The following is an 18,594-nucleotide window of genomic DNA, read 5'->3' on the forward strand; positions in this document are numbered from 1 at the left end:
AAATATTTATAGGACAATTCTTCTATAGGGTCTTCACTTTAAGCCCTATCGGTAGGGCTTTCAGTGTTTCTCGACCCGTAAACGGTTTTCGGCGTGACTTTTTTTATGACCGTGTATATTGTAGCTATTTAGAGCATCCTGCAAATTTTCAGAAAATTCCGAATAGTTTACAGTACTGAAAACTAGGTTCAAACATGTTGTTTTCCACACGCATAAAAAAAATTAGTCACGCGTGCAACAACATGTTTGAACCTAGTTTTCGGTACTGTAAACTATTCGGAATTTTCTGAAAATTTGCAGGATGCTCTAAATAGCTACAATATACACGGTCATAAAAAAAATCACGCCGAAAATTGTTCACGGGTTGGAAACATTGAAAGCCCTATCAGTAGGGCTTAAAATGAAGCCCCTGTAGAAAAATTCCCCAGTATTTATATATACTACAAAACTGTAATTTATTTTATTATATATATATATTTAAAACAGTCAACCAATTTTATTAAAATTATTACAATGTAATAAACTTTATTTCTAACTAACTAGTATACATAAATTTGGTGTATTATATCTCCTTATTAATTATTGTTTATTTTTTCTCCGTGAATAGAATTAAAAACATATATTAAATTAAACACATTAATTAACATTTGGATACTGACCAACCAGGGGGGAAGCATTCCTACTTTAAGGTGTTTTTATTTGGTCAACCTATGAGGACAAAAGACGACATGTGACTTTTTTTTAATAATTGATGAATAACAACGCCTGATTCGTTCTCTTTCGTTAGTCATATTTGTTCTCTGATTATGTAATACTACAACCCCACATCCCACCATATCCCTAACAAGATTAATAAAATCCGCTTCACACTCTCCACCACTAGTATATATAAACATAAAATAATTGTGTGCTGCTGCCACACAAGTACTATATATATATACACCTACCTCAACCTCTAGCTATACTTTAATTTTTCAAAAAATATGGGCTCATCTAATAATGGAGTTTCCAACACTGGCCTTGATCTGGGCTTAGGCAATTCCCAGTACCACAAGGCAGGTGATCAAAATCATGATCACGAAAATAAGAAGAAGCTAATCTGGTTGAGATATGATCATGTATTGCCATCTCTTACACTAGGCACATCATCATCATCATCATCAGAATATGATCATCATCATCATCAAACTGTGGATCAAGCATATCAAATGACTGAAATATTATCATCATCTTCTGCTCATCATCATCATCAGGATTTGCATGGACGACCAGCCAATTATTCTCTTAGCACCGTCTCATCTTTCTCTAACTCCTCCACTACTGTGAAGAGAGACAGATCAGACGGCGGCGGTGGTGGCGAAGAGTTTGAGGTAGAAGCAGAGTTGGAGAGATTCTCAGGTTCGAGGGTGAGTACCAATGATGAATTAGATGAAGATCAGGCTAGTCCCAGGAAGAAACTCAGGCTCACTAAACGACAATCTGCTCTTTTGGAAGACACCTTTAAGGAGCATAACACTCTCAATCCAGTAAATTAATTAATACACACCTCTTTTCACATTTATATATAGTATAACTACACATAAATTAAGTACTACATACGTAATTTTTTTTTTTTTTTTTTAAATATATGTATATATATTTAATGATATAATTATTTTTACAGAAGCAAAAGCAGGATTTGGCAAGACAACTGAATCTAAGGCCTCGACAGGTAGAAGTATGGTTCCAAAACAGAAGGGCTAGGTAAGCACTAATAATTAGTAATAAATTTACTTTATTATTTTCTCCCAATTAATGATAAAAACTACAAGTATGTATTATTTATTGATTTTATTATTTATGAAGGACTAAGCTGAAACAAACTGAAGCAGACTACGAGCTAATGAAAAAATGTTGCGAGACTCTCACAGAAGAAAATAAAAGGCTTCAAAAGGAACTACAAGACCTAAAATCACTGAAAGTAACGGTGCCGTTTCTTGTGCAGATTCCGTCCACGTCAGCCACTCTCACTATATGCCCTTCTTGTGAGCGGATTTGCGGTAACGGCGGTCATGACGGCTCTTCTTTTCTGAAAATTGGAGCAAAGCCTCATCACAATAGCTTCTCCAAGCCTTTCATCACTAATTCCTCTGCTGCTTGGTAGCTACGCATGCAGTGACTTAGGTACGAACGAGGGTCGAGATCAGCTATACCATTACCATACAGACAGGCACAGGACTGTTTATATATATATATATATATGCTAGCTAGCGTTCACAGTGTCAGTCAGTAGTACGTGATGTACTGTATATCATAATCAATCATTATTATAATAATTAATCATCTGTTTTATGATGTATAATTATTATTATTTAAGTTAAATTATTATTAGCTCCTAGCTAGATGATATAACAATTAATAACTGATCTATTTGTAAGGATCAAGTACGTGAGATATTTCTACGATTTTTATAATTTCTATATACATATTTTTGTAAGTTTCAATTTATTCATGTTATTATTAATTCGTGGATTTTATTAATGATTTTCATTGCAAAGTTAGGTCTGTCTCTATATATGTATGTACCAGTGAGTTTATTATATATGTACTGGTTTTTGTCCTACTCCTAATTAATTTAATATATGAACTTTCGTACGTGTAAAGTTGATTTGTGATCCTAGTGGGACATCATGCTCAAAATGGACGGTGTATGATTAGCTCTCTTTGAGGTGTGTTTAGTGGTGGTCGCATCTTATCAAGTTTAATTAGTTTCTTTCATCACTAGTAAAACTTCAGTAAAAGTGATAAAGTTCCATTTGTTTTATTTGTCTATGAGATTTTGTTTATTTGGTCTTGTAAAGTGGTTCTATAAGTCTAAATAAGACTCACTTTGGAGTATTGCTATGCACATGATTAAATTTAATGCTGAGTTTCACATATCATTTAAAATATGAGTTTCAATTTTTATAGAATGCAGCAATTAAATACCCAAATTTTTTTCACAAAAAACTACCCTAAAATTGCTAAAATGTAGCTTTTAAATACCTAAAATTTATTTTTTGCACAAAAAATATCCAAAATTACTAAAATATTGCATCTTTACTGCCCAAACAGTTTAAAAAATTAATATAAATATTTTTTTTGAGTTATAAAAAATATACAAAAAATAACCTAAATTAATTCTAAAATTTAAAATAATTGTTTTATTTAATAAAAAAAAAATTTTAGATAAAAAAAATTTACAAGAAAATCAATAGCTGAAAAAATATTACAAGAAATTTTTTTATTAAAAAACAATAATATAATAAAAAATATATTGATAAACTATTTTCATTAAATAAAATCATTATTTAATTTTAGAATTAATTTAGGTTATTTTTAAAATTTATTTTTATACAACTTTAATGATTTTTATAACTTAAAATACATTTATATTATTTTTTTAACTATTTGGTTAATAAAGGTGCAACATACATTTTATCAACTTTGAGTATTTTTCCTACTATAAAAAAAATTGGGTATTTAAATACTACATTTTTGCAACTTTGGATATGTTTTCCTAAAAGAATGGGACTACATTTAAACATTGAATATTTTTGCCACAAAAATCCTTTTAAAATAAAACATATGAGATCTCATATTAAATTGCCGTAATTATATTAAAACGAGGTTAAGCATCATGATACTCCATTTCTTTGTATCACTTTAACTTAATTAGGGGTTTTTGTTGTTGTTGCAAAATACCTACATTTCTTCAATAGATACATGTTTTACATATACTGTACAATCATCAAAAGGTCACAATAGTATACATGAATCTCAAAGTAGAGATTCCCCTTATTAAACATTGTGTGATTTAAAATTAAGTCACCCTTTTTATTGTTTAAGTATCCAAAGAATATTAAAAATCATGTGTGCTAAATAAATCAATCTACTTATGATTTCATCGTTGAGATTAACTATCAATTGGCAGAAAAAGTTAAATGCAAACCCTTGCATCAATTATCAATGATGACAATCTGATTGATTAGCAATCTTAGCTTAGCTCGGCTAAAAATTAAGAAAGAAAATAATATATTTATATATATATGTATATATATAAGACCTGTCCTTTCAGGGATACAGTGGGTCATGCACCCACGTTTTGTTCGTCGAGTAGTCTTTTTTCGACAGAGTTTCATTTTGAAACGTACGTAGGGGCCCCATTATGCACTCTTCTTCCATGCAACAATTATCGTGTCACGCTCGACCATCGTCTCCCATTCTTTATATATCTTAAAAATATTCCACCTAGACATCATTATTAATTTAATTACTTGTAAAACTAACGAATAATTCATATATATATATTGCCTTAGACTTGTACTTTTTCCCTGAGTAATATAACTTTGATTAGACAATTTCCATCAACACATAAAGGATAAAATGCATAAAACACATTTTTATTGACAAAAACACACATAAGTACAGTATAATAATAATCGCCCATGTCGTTTTTTTTTTAAAAAATTCTGTTTAAGATAATTTCCATCTAAAATTCAAAAGTTTACCAAATTAATGTCATTGAATTATTGATCCTATTAAGTTTCAATACTAATATATTAGAAAATGTATAATATAGAAGTAAATTAATATGGATTAGAAAAATTAGCACAATTTAAAGAACACTGTTACAACACAAAATACATAAAATTAGAAGATCTACATTACTGAAATTTACTGTAAACCTGCACACCCAATCACGACAACGAGCGTAAACAATATATAATATAAACCAATGGACTGATTAGGTAGCTAGTTAGGTACAATTATGTTATATATAATACATAAAATATTTTGGAAATTTCGTTAGCCAATGTATTTTGATAATTAATTACCTTGAAGGAAAAAATATGGTAAATAATTCAATAAAAAAATTTATAGTACTCTTAATTAATAGTTCAATCACGAGTTTTAGTTATGTACTATACACTATTATATATATATATATATATATATTTTAATTCATCGAGTACATTTATGCTATATATAAATGTTCAATCAACGATATTTTTTTAAGTTATAGTACTCATAATAATTAATGTTACGTGTACTATTTGAAATTCCGTTTTTAGTAATTATCAAATTAATTAAACTATGAATTAATTAAAATGTGGAATGGTAATTAATTGTTTACACATATAACAGTTCTGTCAGAACATAATCCGAATTTGTCACGACAGAACTGAACACAATAAATAGACAGTGCAAAATTTAAAGAACACAACGAATTTTTACAAGGTTCAAAAACCTTTTCGGATAACCTACTCATTGGGGCCACGCCCAGAGAATAAACTAATTAGTAAAGAAACAAAGTGTACAAAAGCATTGACTTAAACAATGTAAGACTCCCTGTTAAACTATTGCCGCAATCTTGTTGTACTATTCTCTACGAATCTGGTTTGATGAAACGCTGATTCTCTTGAACTCCCTTCAAAGAATAGCAAGTGCACACTTCTTCCCGAAGTGAGACTTAGATAGAATCCTCTCCCGAAGATCCTTATGAACACGTTCACAATAGACACTATCTGATTACAATGGACTAGATAGATATCCACAAGTACACTCAGCACTCTTACAAAGATTAAGGTGAACAAACTTAATATCTACAAATAAACACACTCTTCAAAATAACGTAATGTTTACAAATATTCAAAATGGAAGAGGTGAAAATTTCAAATGCCTTGGCAAGGTATTTATAGGCAGGGAAATCGTCCAAGGCCATGATTTTCTGGTATCTTTGAAATTAATTTGCGAATTCCTTTGATTTAGGAAATCAACCAGCCAGATGCATTCTGTGTCGACAGAAAAGGAAACTGATGAGTCAGCAACGAAATCAGTCTCATCTGGCAAAACGAACATGGTCATTTCTTTTGACCATGTTCATTTTCGACATCAACTTAATTCCAGAATAGACATAATCCCACATAATCCCTGAAAATAATCTTAAGATATTTGCACAATATATTTTTACCAAAAATTGATTATTTGAGATAAATAAGGCAACAAATATATTCACACTTAAAGATATTTTCACATTACAAAATCAGCTGAAAATATTGCTAATAAAACCGAAAATCAATATGGAGATATGCTACTAATTTTTCTTTAAACAATTAAAATATTTTGTCTAAATTAAAGTTTAGTCAAAAAAGGATTTTACAATCTCCCCATTTGGCAACTTGATAGACAAGAATATTTTAAGTGTTTATTTTGAAAGATCCTGCAAAGACAAAACAAGTTAGAGTAAATAGCAAAATAGCAATAGATTGCTCCCCCTGCGAAAATTATGACAAATGTAACAAGGATAAAAAATTATAGCATGACTTGCCTTGCGAAGAGCACAACGTTCTTTTACAATTTATTGAAAACGAAAAAAGAGCAAAATAAAATAAAACCAAATGGACTCAGTTGGAAGGACCCGCTGCAAAGTGAAACATCATGGTTGAGAGACAACTCTTGAGGCTGAACACTTCTGTTTGAACAGATTCCAGAGTGGCCTTGACACCAGCAAGTTCAGTAGCAACAGAATCAGCATCGCCAGCCGTGAGAGCAATTCCTTTAGTTGCCTTAACGGACGATGGTTCCTTCTTGAGTTTGTAGTCTGCACTGGCAGTGGGAGGAGTCAAGATTTCATATTCCAATCGAAGAGACTTTTGGGAATCAAGCAACTTGTAGATCAAATGAGGAAACACCAAATATTGGCCTTTCTTTTTGGTATTTCCTAAGGTAGTGATCTGGTCAAAAATGAGAGAGGCAAGATCAACTTGGAGACCAGTTCTGACTTTGTACAGAAAGAAGGCCGTGTCAAAAGTAATGGTGGAGGTATGAGTAGTGGGAATCCAATTGTTGGTGGTGAATTTGTGAAGCACAGCATAGTAATGAGTAAGGTCGGTTACTTTGAGTACCGAGTGAGGTTCCCAAACCATATTATGTCCTACCAACTCCGATAGCACCTTATCTTTGTTGAAATCCACAGCAACATTGTCAACAGTGGGGGGCAAATTGAGAACCTTGGCAATTTCAGCAGCATTAAACAAATACCAATTCCCTCGGACATAAACTTGTCCAAACATAAAAGACCTCCTATCAAACAGATCATCATTGAGATTTGCATAGAATTCTTGAACAACTCTAGGAACAAAACCATCCAGCCTGGTTAAAGAACCTAACCACCCCCGATCCTCAATATTTTTAATGACCCCAAACACTCTATGGGTAGAAAATGAAAAAAAATTCTCACAGATAAAATCACGATGCACATAATGCTTCATATTTTTCTCATTGTCATTGAAACAAAAATTCAAAGAGTGAGCCTTAAAGGAAGAACCTGGAGAGACTTTGGGACCCAAAGGAGATGTGGTGCGAATCTCAAGAATTTTCACAGATTTCTTGCCCTTTGGTGAAACAGGAGGGTCCTCTGATGGGTTAGATTCTTCTTCAGAGCCAACATTTTCTTCAAGAGAGGGATCGTCTTCAAGGGGATCTTCATCAGAGGGAACACAATCTGAAGAAGGGTCAGATTCAGAAGAAGAACAAGGTGGAGGAATTTTCTTTACCTTCGACCGAAACTTGGAACGTGGAGTAGAACCCACGAGAGACGAAGCCTTTGGCGTGGAATCAAAAGGATCAGGCCCTTTGGAACGAGGAGATTTTCGAGAAGAAGAGACCTGGAACCAACCTTTGCTTTTCTTCTTGGGTGCAAGCACATCAGGTGACCCTGAGGAATCAGAATGTGGTTTGGCAGGATCACGACCATGATCAGAGACATCCTCTGATGGAGAAGCTCGGCCCCTTTTGGAAGACCCAGGGACAGAGGCGAGCAGAGCCGCCGATGAAGGAGGTTCAGATGGAACTTTGGGGGCTTCAAGGTCCGGAATGACCACGGCTTTGCTCGTGGTGATGGAACCGTCAATGTGGCAGGGATGAGACAAGGTACTCTTCCGAGCCTTTTTCTTGGTGAGGGATGGAGATGCAGTCAGCGAACCACCCACTGCCTTGACAAACCGAGAGCCACTTCCTCTGGTTCTCACCATTGTTGCACGAGAATGAGAGAAAAATTGTCAAGGGAAAAATAAGGAACTAGAAAAAGTGAAGGATGGAGACGGTTGAAGTATTGGGCCCAAGGATATCCGAATATAAAGAAAAGGAAAGGTAGGGATTTGATCTTTAATTCATTTATTTGAAAATTAAAAGAGATAATCACTTTTGGAAAGTACAAACCAAATATCTCAATAATAACTGCCAACAATAGTGCACGACACAAAATTGGGAAACAAGCCAAAAATGGAAACTTTTGATCTTAATAAAATATGAGATAAGGACAAAAACAAACAAGATACAACATACTCTTTTTGACACACTCAGATTCGATTTCCCTCAAAAAGAAATATATTATTATTATTATTATTATTATTATTATTATTATTATTATTATTATTATTATTATTATATTAAGTAGTATAACCGAATGTACCAAAAAAATATCCCATATTTGATTAGTGCTCATTGTCTTCGTGCCCTTGCATGTGGAGAAAAAAACAATCATTATATCAAAACACATCTTTACTATAAGATTTAGAAAATATATTTAATATAAATCATGCTTTTATTTTTCAAAATAAAATATCACAAAACATTTAGTCCTATCACAAAAAATATTTCACTCAAATCAATCAGTGTGTTTGAGACTTACAAATTTTGTCCAACATAATATCTTAAGCATTTGTGTGTGATTGTGAAAGCAGAGATCATTGCCCTGTATGGCAATTTTAGCCTTTTTCAGGGACATTGTCCTATGTGGTAATTTTTAGCCTTTTTCTCAATGAGTACCCAAATTAGACGCTTTCACACTACACTGAAGGCTGTATTTAACAGTGGTAGAGTATCTTCTACATAATTGTTAGTTACATAGTTCCAACTTACTCAAGGTTAAGCAATTTATACAACAGTGTAGGTAGCTCTATTCTAAGATGGAGCTTGAAATACTTTTCAAGGATCAAATGCTCACACACAAAAACACAGATTGATTTGAAGAAATATTAATTGGAGGGACTATTTGTTTTGTGTTTTATTTTTTTAAAAAAAAAACAGCATGAAATATATTAACTATAATTTCTAACCTGAAGTAAAAATATATTTTGACATAATGATTGAGACTTTTTCGGTGAGCAAGGACAAGAAGACATCACACAAGTTTTTCAAACACAGGGATAAGGTACAACACAAAACAAATTAATTGGGACAAACCCCCAAGGATTTTCTGAGGGAATCAAACCTGACGGTATCAAGGGCTTTTGTAAAAATATCTGCAATCTGTTTGTTAGTCTCAATATATTCTAAGATCAACGTTTATTTTCAACGAGTTCCCTAATAAAATGATGACGAATGTCAATGTGTTTAGTGCGAGAGTGTTGAACAAGATTTTTTGAGATATTAATAGCACTAGTGTTATCACAAAAAATAGTCAAGGTTTTAAGATCAAACCCATAATCTGTCATCATTTGTTTCATCCACAATAATTGCGTACAACAGCTTCCTGCAGCTATGTACTCAGCCTCAGTAGTTGACAGAGAGATTGAATTTTGTTTCTTGCTATGCCAAGAAACCAGATTGTTCACAGATAAAAACATCCACCACTTGTACTTTTTCGGTCATCTGCATTGCCTGCCCAATCAGCATCACTAAAACAAACAAGGTTAGAGTTTGTTTCCTTTGAGTACCAAATTCCATATTCCTGAGTCCCATTTACATAACGAATTATTCGCTTTACAGCTGTCACATGTGATTCCATAGGATCCCCTTGATATCAAGCACATACCCCCACACTGTAGCTTATATCAAGATGACTGGCTGTGAGATACAGAAGACTTCCAATCATGCTTCTGTACAAAGTTGGATCTACTTTAACACCATTTGCATCCTTGGTTAGTTTGACTGTGGTTCCCATTGGTGTTATGGCGTGTTTGGCAGACTCCATCCCAAATTTCTTGACTAGATTTTTTGCATATATTACTTTGAGAAATGAAAGTTCCATCTTCTGACTGTTTGACTTACAAACCTAGAAAACAGGTTAACTCACCTACCATGCTCATTTCAAACTCATTCGTCATTTGTTTGACAAATTCCTGCACTAAAGTGTTAGAAGTAGAGCCAAAAACAATATCATCAACTTAGATTTGAGCAATAACAATATCAGAATCAACATTTTTGATGAAAAGAGTTTTACCTACCCCTCCTCTTTTATACCCATTTGAAACAAGGAATTGAGTCAATCTTTCATACCAAGCTCTAGGAGCCTGTTTTAGACCATAGAGAGCCTTTTTAAGTTGAAAAACATGATTAGGATTATGTGGATCTTCAAATCCTTTTGGTTGTTCAACAAATGTTTCCTCATTCAAATTTCCATTTAAAAATGCAGATTTAACATCCATTTGAAAAAATTTGAATCCAACAACACATGCAACAACCAATAACAATCTTATTGACTCAAGTCTTGCGACAAGGGCAAAAGTTTCATCAAAATCAACTCCTTCAATTTGAGTATACCCCTGAGCAACTAGCCTAGCTTTATTTCTTATTATTGTACCAAATTCATCGATTTTATTTTTGAAAATCCATTTGGTACCAATAACATTTGTATGATTTGGCCTAGGAACAAGAGTCCATACCTCATTTCTTGTGAATTGTTCCAATTCTTCTTGCATTGCTTTTATCCATGACTCATCATTCAAGGCTTCTTTCACATTTTTTGGTTCAAAGCTGGATGTAAAGCAAACGAATTGAACCAAATTCACATACCTTTTTCTTGTTACCATGCTTTCTTCAATATCACCAAGAATGAGATCTGAAGGATGATTCTTTTTTATTCTGGCAGAAGGTTCTCTCTGTATTGAATCTGTGATGATTTCTTGCCCTTCCTTTCTTCAATATCACCAATAGATTTAGCTTCTGTTGTAACAGATTCGGTATGAGAGGGCACAACATCATCTATTTTCACTGCAGGAGATTATGTTTGAGAGGTTTCGGCAATAAACCTATCAATTTCTTCTTCATTGGAATATTCAGAAAAATCTTTTAAATCATCAACAACAACATTGGATGATTCCATAACAGTTTTAGTTCTCATGTTAAAAACACAATAAGCTCTACTATTCATAGAATATCCAAGAAACACTCCTATATCACTTTTTGAATCAAATTTTCCAATATTCTCACGATCTCTAAGAATATAGCATATGCATCCAAAAACATGAAAATAACTTACATTGGGCTTTTTACCTTTCCAAATTTCGTAGGGAGTTTTGAAAGTACTTGGCCTAAGAAATACTCGATTGATTATGTAGCAAGCAGTGAATATTGCTTCTGCCCACAATCGTTTGGAGAGTTTCTTACTGTTCAGCATTACTCTGGCCATTTCCTGCAAGGTTCTATTTTTTCTCTCAACAACCCCATTTTGTTCAGGAGTCTTGGGAGCTAAGAACTCATGGGAAATCCCTAGAGATTTACAGAAATCATCATAAACAGTATTCTCAAATTCTTTACCATGATCACTTCTAATTCTCACAATCTTACCTATTTTGCAATCTTTTTCAACTCTTAATTTAATGCACAGATTTTTGAAGGCATCAAATGTGTCTGATTTTTCCCTTAAGAAGTCAACCCAAGTAAAACGAGAAAAATCATCAACACACACAAAGATATACCTTTTTCCATTAATACTTTCAACTTGAATGGGACCCATGAGATCCATGTGCAAAAGTTCAAGAACCTTTAAAGTATTGATTCCCGTGACAGTTGTGTGGGAGTTTTTTAATTGTTTCCCTAACTAACAAGGTTCACATTTACCTGCAGATTCTCTACCTAACTTGGGTAACCCACGAACTAACCCTGCACTTGCAATCTTTTTTAAACTTTTGAAATTTATATGACCCAGTTTCTCATGTCATAAATCAGTGGTATTACTTATAGCCAAGTGACATGTGAGAGTTGGCGAAAGAGTATAGCAATTATCAATGGATCTATATCCTTTCAATATACTCACGCCATTTTGATTAACAACATTGCAATTATCACGAGAAAAATTTACTGTGAAGCCTTGATCACAAATTTGACTTATACTAATTAAATTAGTCTTAAGTCCTTCAACAAGTAAAACATTTCTCAATTTTGGTAATCCATCAAGACTTAGAGTGCCTTTTCCAATAATATTACCTGGCATACCATCACCAAAGGTTACTGCATCACATTTCATAGATTTGAAATTGGTGAGTATATTTGCATCACCTGTCATATGTCTAGAACATCCACTATCAAAATACCAAGAATTAGAGGCACGAGATTTATGACAAGTAAGAGCAGCAAGACAAGTTTTTCTTTCCTTTTCAACCCAAACACATTTTGAAGGCTTTCTGACAACATGTTTTGTTTTACTATAATGATTTAAATAATTGTTTTTGAAAAAAATCATCATAGTAAACACATCTGGGCCGGATGTACCCTTTCACTCCACAAAAATGACATATTGGAATGAACCGATCTGTGTTGGTACTTTTGAGAAAATTGGTCTGTTTAACAGATGTGGAAACATATTTGCTTTTTGTCGAATCAACTGTTTGAGATGTACCTGCAGAGACGTTAGCGGAAGCAACAGAATGTATTCCAGATTTCACAAAAATGGTTTTGCCTTTTGATTTAAAACCATCAGATCCTAATCCATAAAAATTACCAGCTTTTTGTCCTGCATCAATAACATCATCCAAAATCCTGGAATTTGGATTAAGCATTATAACACCTTTAACCATGTGATTAATTTCATTTGATAATCTCTTAATTTCACAATCTTTTGCAATAATTTTTTCTTCAAGATTCTTCACAGTGTTTACAAGATCATCATTCTTTTCCTGTAAGAATTTATTATTGCTTGTCATTAAGCGATTATCAGAACAAATCCTTAACCATTGACCATACATATCTTTGTATGATTCTTTCAGGGAATCCTCGTCTAGATCAGACTCACTGGATTCACATTCAGAATTATCTTCCTGTATTGCGTTGTTCAGACAAACAACTCTTTTATTATCCTGTAAATTTAATGTTAATCCAGAAACAACAGAGGTTAAGGCAAGATTCAAGTTATCTTCCTCATCACTACTTTCAGAGTCCTGATCACTCCAAGTAGCTGTCATTACCTTTTTATTTTTCTTCAGAGTGTTGGCACATTCAGATTGAATATGACCAAATCCTTCACATTCCCTGCATTGCACGCCTCTTTTATTGTTATTGTCAAAAGGTCTAGAAAATTGATTACCTTTGGAAGATTTGAACGATGATTTTTTGTTACCAATCTTTTTCATGTATTTTTGAAAATTTTTGGTCAACAAAGCCATTTCGTCTTCACTGTCATTTTCTTCTGAATCTTTTATTTTTGATGATTTGAGAGCAACTGATTTTTCTTTGGGAGCACTTGGATTTTCCTTTTGGCGAATTTGTTGATTGAGTTCAAACGTTCGCAATGAACCCATCAATTCCTCTACTTTCATTGTGTCGAGATCTTTTGCTTCTTCAATTGCTGTAAGCTTTGTTTGAAACCTGCCAGGAAGCACTCTAACAATTTTTCGAACTAATACATTATTTTCCAATTTTTCTCCCAATGCAAAATATTCATTAGCTATATCAGACAGTCTTTCATAGAATTTTGTGAGAGACTCAGTCTCTGTCATTCTAAGATTTTCAAATCTAGTAGTTAACATAACAAGCCTAGAACGTTTTACATCAGCAGTTCCTTCAAATTGAGTTTGAAGGATTTCCCAAGCTTCTTTGGCAGATTCACACGAAGATATTAATTTTATGTAACCTCCACCAACGCCATTAAAGATAGCATGCAAGGCTTTGTTGTTATAACTGGATAATTTATCTTCAGCATCAGTCCAGTTAATTTCAGATTTTACCTTTGTGACATCATCAGATTCAGACGGAGGTGTCCAACCTGCTAAGATTGATCTCCACGCCTTTTCTTCTTGAGATTTAATAAAGGCTCTCATCCTAACCTTCCAATAAGGATAGTTGTAATCATTCAACAAAGGAGGACGAGTTATAGATCCACCTTCTGCAAAGAAAGACATTTCACAAAGCACAAAACAAATGGAAAAATACAAGATCGCACTAAGAGTTTAGTGACCTGCTTTGATACCAATTGAAATTCCATTTTTAGTAATTATCAAATTAATTAAACCATGAATTAATTAAAATGTGGAATGGTAATTAATTGTTTACACAGATAGCAGTTCTGTTGGAACAGAATCCGAACTTGTCACGACAGAACTGAACACAATAAATAGACAGTGCAAAATTTAAAGAACACAGCAAATTTTTACAAGGTTCAGAAACCTTTTCGGATAACCTACTCCTTGGGGCCACGCCCAGAGAATAAACCAATTAGTAAAGAAACAAAGTGTACAAAAGCATTGACTTAAACAATGTAAGACTCCCTCTTAAACTATTGCCGCAATCTTGTTGTACTCTTCTCTACGAATCTGGTTTGATGAAACGCTGATTCTCTTGAACTCCCTTCAAAGAATAGCGAGTGCACACTTCCTCCCGAAGTGAGACTTAAATAGAATCCTCTCCTGAAGATCCTTATGAACACGTTCACAATAGACACTATCTGATTACAATGGACTAGATAGATATCCACAAGTACACTCAGCACTATCACAAAGATTAAGGTGAACAAACTTAATCTCTACAAATAAACACACTCTTCAAAATAACGTAATGTTTACAAATATTCAAAATGGAAGAGGTGAAAATTCCAAATGCCTTGGCAATGTATTTATAGGTAGGGAAATCGTCCAAGGCCATGATTTTCTGGTATCTTTGAAATCAATTTGCGAATTCCTTTGATTTAGGAAATCAGCCAGCCAGATGCTTTCTGTGTCGACAGAAAAGGAAACTGATGAGTCAGCAACGAAATCAGTCTCATCTGGCAAAACGAACATAGTCATTTCTTTTGACCATGTTCATTTTCGACATCAACTTAATTCCAGAATAGACATAATCCCACATAATCCCTGAAAATAATCTTAAGATATTTACACAATATATTTTTACCAAAAATTAATTATTTGAGATAAATAAAGCAACAAATATATTCACATATTTTCACATTACAAAATCAGCTGAAAATATTGCTAATAAAACTGAAAATTAATATGGAGATATGCTACTAATTTTTCTTTAAACAATTAAAATATTTTGTCTAAATTAAAATTTACCCAAAAAAAAAGATTTTACACTCTTTTATATATTTAAATTCTTTGAGTGGCAAAACATATATGTACTAGTACTATAACTATAATTTAATTATTATGCAATATATTATCTTCTCTGCATGCTTACGGATAAAAGAGTATCAAGAAAGAAAAAAAAATAAAAGTACTACTTTCCAACTCTCGAATTGACTGTATATGCACTTTATTATGTAGATTTGCGAGCAATATTAGTGACAGTGATATTTTTGGCTCTCTCGTTAGAGATTTTAACAAGCTAGCTAGATATATAATTGCGTGATTAATTCTGACTAACAAGTATATGTAGAGATCAGAGATCAAAGATGCGTTTCACATTGGAAATGATGACATCAACAGAAAAAGAAGTCTGATTTTTTTTTTTAAAAAAAAAAACGCAAATATATATTTTAGCCTATATATCTTCGTGGTGAAGTTTTAAATTAATTAATAGTTTAACTTTACACAAGGGAAAATAAAAAAGTAATCATATATAATTGCTTGTATTCTTCTGGAAGATATGTGTATACATATACTACAATATTAATCATATATAATGAAGAGTAATTAATTAATTTTTTCTTACTTCCTGTATATGATAAAAAAAAACCGAAAGAAAATTAATTATCATTACTAATCTAGAAGTAGTAAGCTATTATTTGTATTTTTTTAGTTTTAAACTAGGACCGCTAAATTTTATCTTTCTATCTTGCTTTTTTGGGTAGATAGAATTTAATTATTAAGATTAACCGCCCAAAAAAAGTCCCTCTGATACGTAGTTGCTTTAAAGCGACATCAAGCTCACATTTGGTTATATTATTAATATAGATCTATATATAAAGATAATGGAACAGTTTCTTTTGGGTTGTTTCAATTGGGTGGAGAGACCAAGTTGGAACTTTAGTTTTGCGTGCATGGTAGATGACGATATATGAATTAGGTAGCTCGACTTTTTGCCCAATCTAATTAAAATTAAAATCGTATACATGTATATAATATCACCACCATGACAAGCATGTTGGTTAGTCATTTTTGAGAATTACCAATCAATGAGAAACATTTCGTCAAGTGCTAGTTCCACACATCTGGATTAGAGCCAAAAAAAATTAACAAGGGTCAAGACAAATGGTACAGTGGGAAAATGTTGGTTTAGATGAAATATTTTATTATACGAATAAATAAGTTATCTTATAATAAAAAATATTAATATAATTTATATATATATATGTACATATAAAAATTAAGTTATTTAAGAGCACGGGGCTAATCATGCTTGACTTATCCACATGCCTCTCCCAAGTGCGTAAGGCTGCGTTTAGACAATATATACCTGAGATGATCACTTTGTATTAAATTATACATGATTTTGAGCAATCGAAAAGGTAAAAAAAGAATGTCATATATACAATATCTAACCACCTAACTTGTCACGTAATACCTTACATATTATATATTAAGAACACAATTATTATGCTTGACAACTATGCTTTATATTCATTTTTTTTTGTTTATCAAAATTGGATTTAGTGTTTTATTTGAACTATTTTGCAAAATACAGAGTCTAAAAAGTAATTTGTTAAATGTAATGAGACAAAACACAAAGCCCAAAATAGTATAATCCCTAATACATATATAACATTGTTAATTATATGGTGGTACCACACACTACAAAAAACTGGGCATATACATAGAACTCTATCGGTAGAAGCATTTTCAGAAAGGCCGAACTTATTCGCGGGCTGGGAAAAAATTAAGTACCTATACCGAGAACATGTTCTCGGTATAGGGTCATTACATATCCCAAACAGACGTGACCCCTTCTTCCTCCTCTCTTTCCCTTATTTTTCACAGAGTCGACCCCGATTTCATCTCTCACGAAAAAACCCCCATCTCTCTCTCACTAAACCTCTATTTCTAGGTCTCTCTCCAAAAATTGGTGTTTTCTCTCTTTTTCTTAAGGTAAAGTATATTTCTTTCATTTATATATATTTATATGTATCTCTATAAAATAGTAACCTATTTTTGTTTTGTTTTGTTGATTTTTTGTTTGAAGGTGTTGTTGGTGCGATTTTTCTTCCTCCAGTGGATGAGTTGAAGTTGGCCTGCTCTTTTCAATATTTAAAGGTAATTTGTTTTTAATTTTTTTAGTTTTGTTGGATTTTTTTTCAATTTTATTAGCTTTACATATATATTTATTTATATAAAAGTTTTTGTTTTCTATAGATCTTAGGTATTTTTTTTTAATATTTTTTGTTTTTTTATATAAATGAATCAATATTAGTTTTAATAAAAATATGTTATTATATTAGAGTGTGATTATTTTTAGTTCTTTAACTTTTTAAATATAAAATAAATAAATATTAGGGTGTGAATGCTTTTATTATTAGATTTTAAAAATGTTTAGTAGTGAAAATGAGATTAGGGATTAGAAAATTGTTAGATGGTTAATTGGTATTTTTTTTGGTATTAAAATAGATTCTTTATTGTTTTGGTAAAAATTATGTACTAAACATATTAAATATTTGAGTGTTAATTTGGAATTTTTGGGTGCTAATGTTAGTATGTTGTTGTTGCTAATTTTTTTTTTGTTGGTTATGTTAGTAGTAAAAAATCAGATTTTATGAATATTGATAATTTGTTGTTGTTAATTTTTAGTAGAATTGTGATATTTTGATTATAAAATTGAATAATTAATAAAATTAAGACTAATAATTATAAATTATACAGTCGTTTACAATGTATTTGTATTGCAGTGAATGTTCTGGGATTGGATATTTTTTTATGTGTTATTTGCAGGTTTTAAAATTATATAGTTGTTTACAATACAGTCGTTATGCTGTCGAATTTTACATAGAATTATAAAATTTAGAAATTTTGTGAATATTAGTAAAAGCACTCAATACAAATTTTAATAGGTTTAGTAAAAAAAATCCTAAAGTAATTAAATAACTTTGAACCAAATCTTAGAAATTATGTGGAAATTAATTAAATTTATTCAATAAAGTAAAAGAAAAAAAATTAATTTAATAAAAAATTAATTAATATTTATAATTTTCACTATTTATTGTAATTAAAATTAAAATTAATATTTGAAGTTAGAATAAAAAATGTCAAATTTAAATAATTTTAATAATATTTACACTTAAATATATTGGAGTTAGATATCATAAAACAATATAATTAGCTTCAAAGAGCATAAAACATTAGAAAAATAATATTTAATTTTATTTGTTTTTCTTTGGTAATAAGAAATTATTACCAAAGATATGATAGTGTGTTATTATCACCT

General features: G+C 31.7%; 2 protein-coding genes across 3 annotated transcripts; one reads left to right on the top strand and one right to left on the bottom strand.

Annotated features, from left to right (window-relative positions):
• Nucleotides 1–853: 853 nt before the first annotated feature.
• Nucleotides 854–2,609, top strand: LOC133804786 (homeobox-leucine zipper protein HAT22-like). Of its 2 annotated transcripts, none has more exons than XM_062242920.1 (3): nucleotides 854–1,526; nucleotides 1,664–1,743; nucleotides 1,985–2,140. In XM_062242920.1, exons 1-3 carry the CDS (start codon nucleotides 984–986, stop codon nucleotides 2,070–2,072), a joined length of 711 nt encoding a protein of 236 aa, XP_062098904.1. In that variant the 5' UTR covers nucleotides 854–983; the 3' UTR covers nucleotides 2,073–2,140. The 2 variants fall into 2 exon arrangements, with proteins under 2 accessions (XP_062098904.1, XP_062098903.1); XM_062242919.1 differs by having other exon boundaries at nucleotides 862–1,526; nucleotides 1,846–2,609.
• A 3,816-nt stretch (nucleotides 2,610–6,425) lies between these two features.
• LOC133806032 (uncharacterized) lies at nucleotides 6,426–8,054 on the bottom strand. Its single transcript, XM_062244168.1, has 2 exons — nucleotides 7,349–8,054; nucleotides 6,426–7,186 (listed from the first exon to the last, which is right to left on the bottom strand). Exons 1-2 carry the CDS (start codon nucleotides 8,052–8,054, stop codon nucleotides 6,426–6,428), a joined length of 1,467 nt encoding a protein of 488 aa, XP_062100152.1.
• Between the last annotated feature and the right edge of the window lie 10,540 nt (nucleotides 8,055–18,594).

Source organism: Humulus lupulus, chromosome X (genome assembly GCF_963169125.1).
Source record: "Humulus lupulus chromosome X, drHumLupu1.1, whole genome shotgun sequence".
Lineage (NCBI taxonomy): Eukaryota > Viridiplantae > Streptophyta > Magnoliopsida > Rosales > Cannabaceae > Humulus > Humulus lupulus.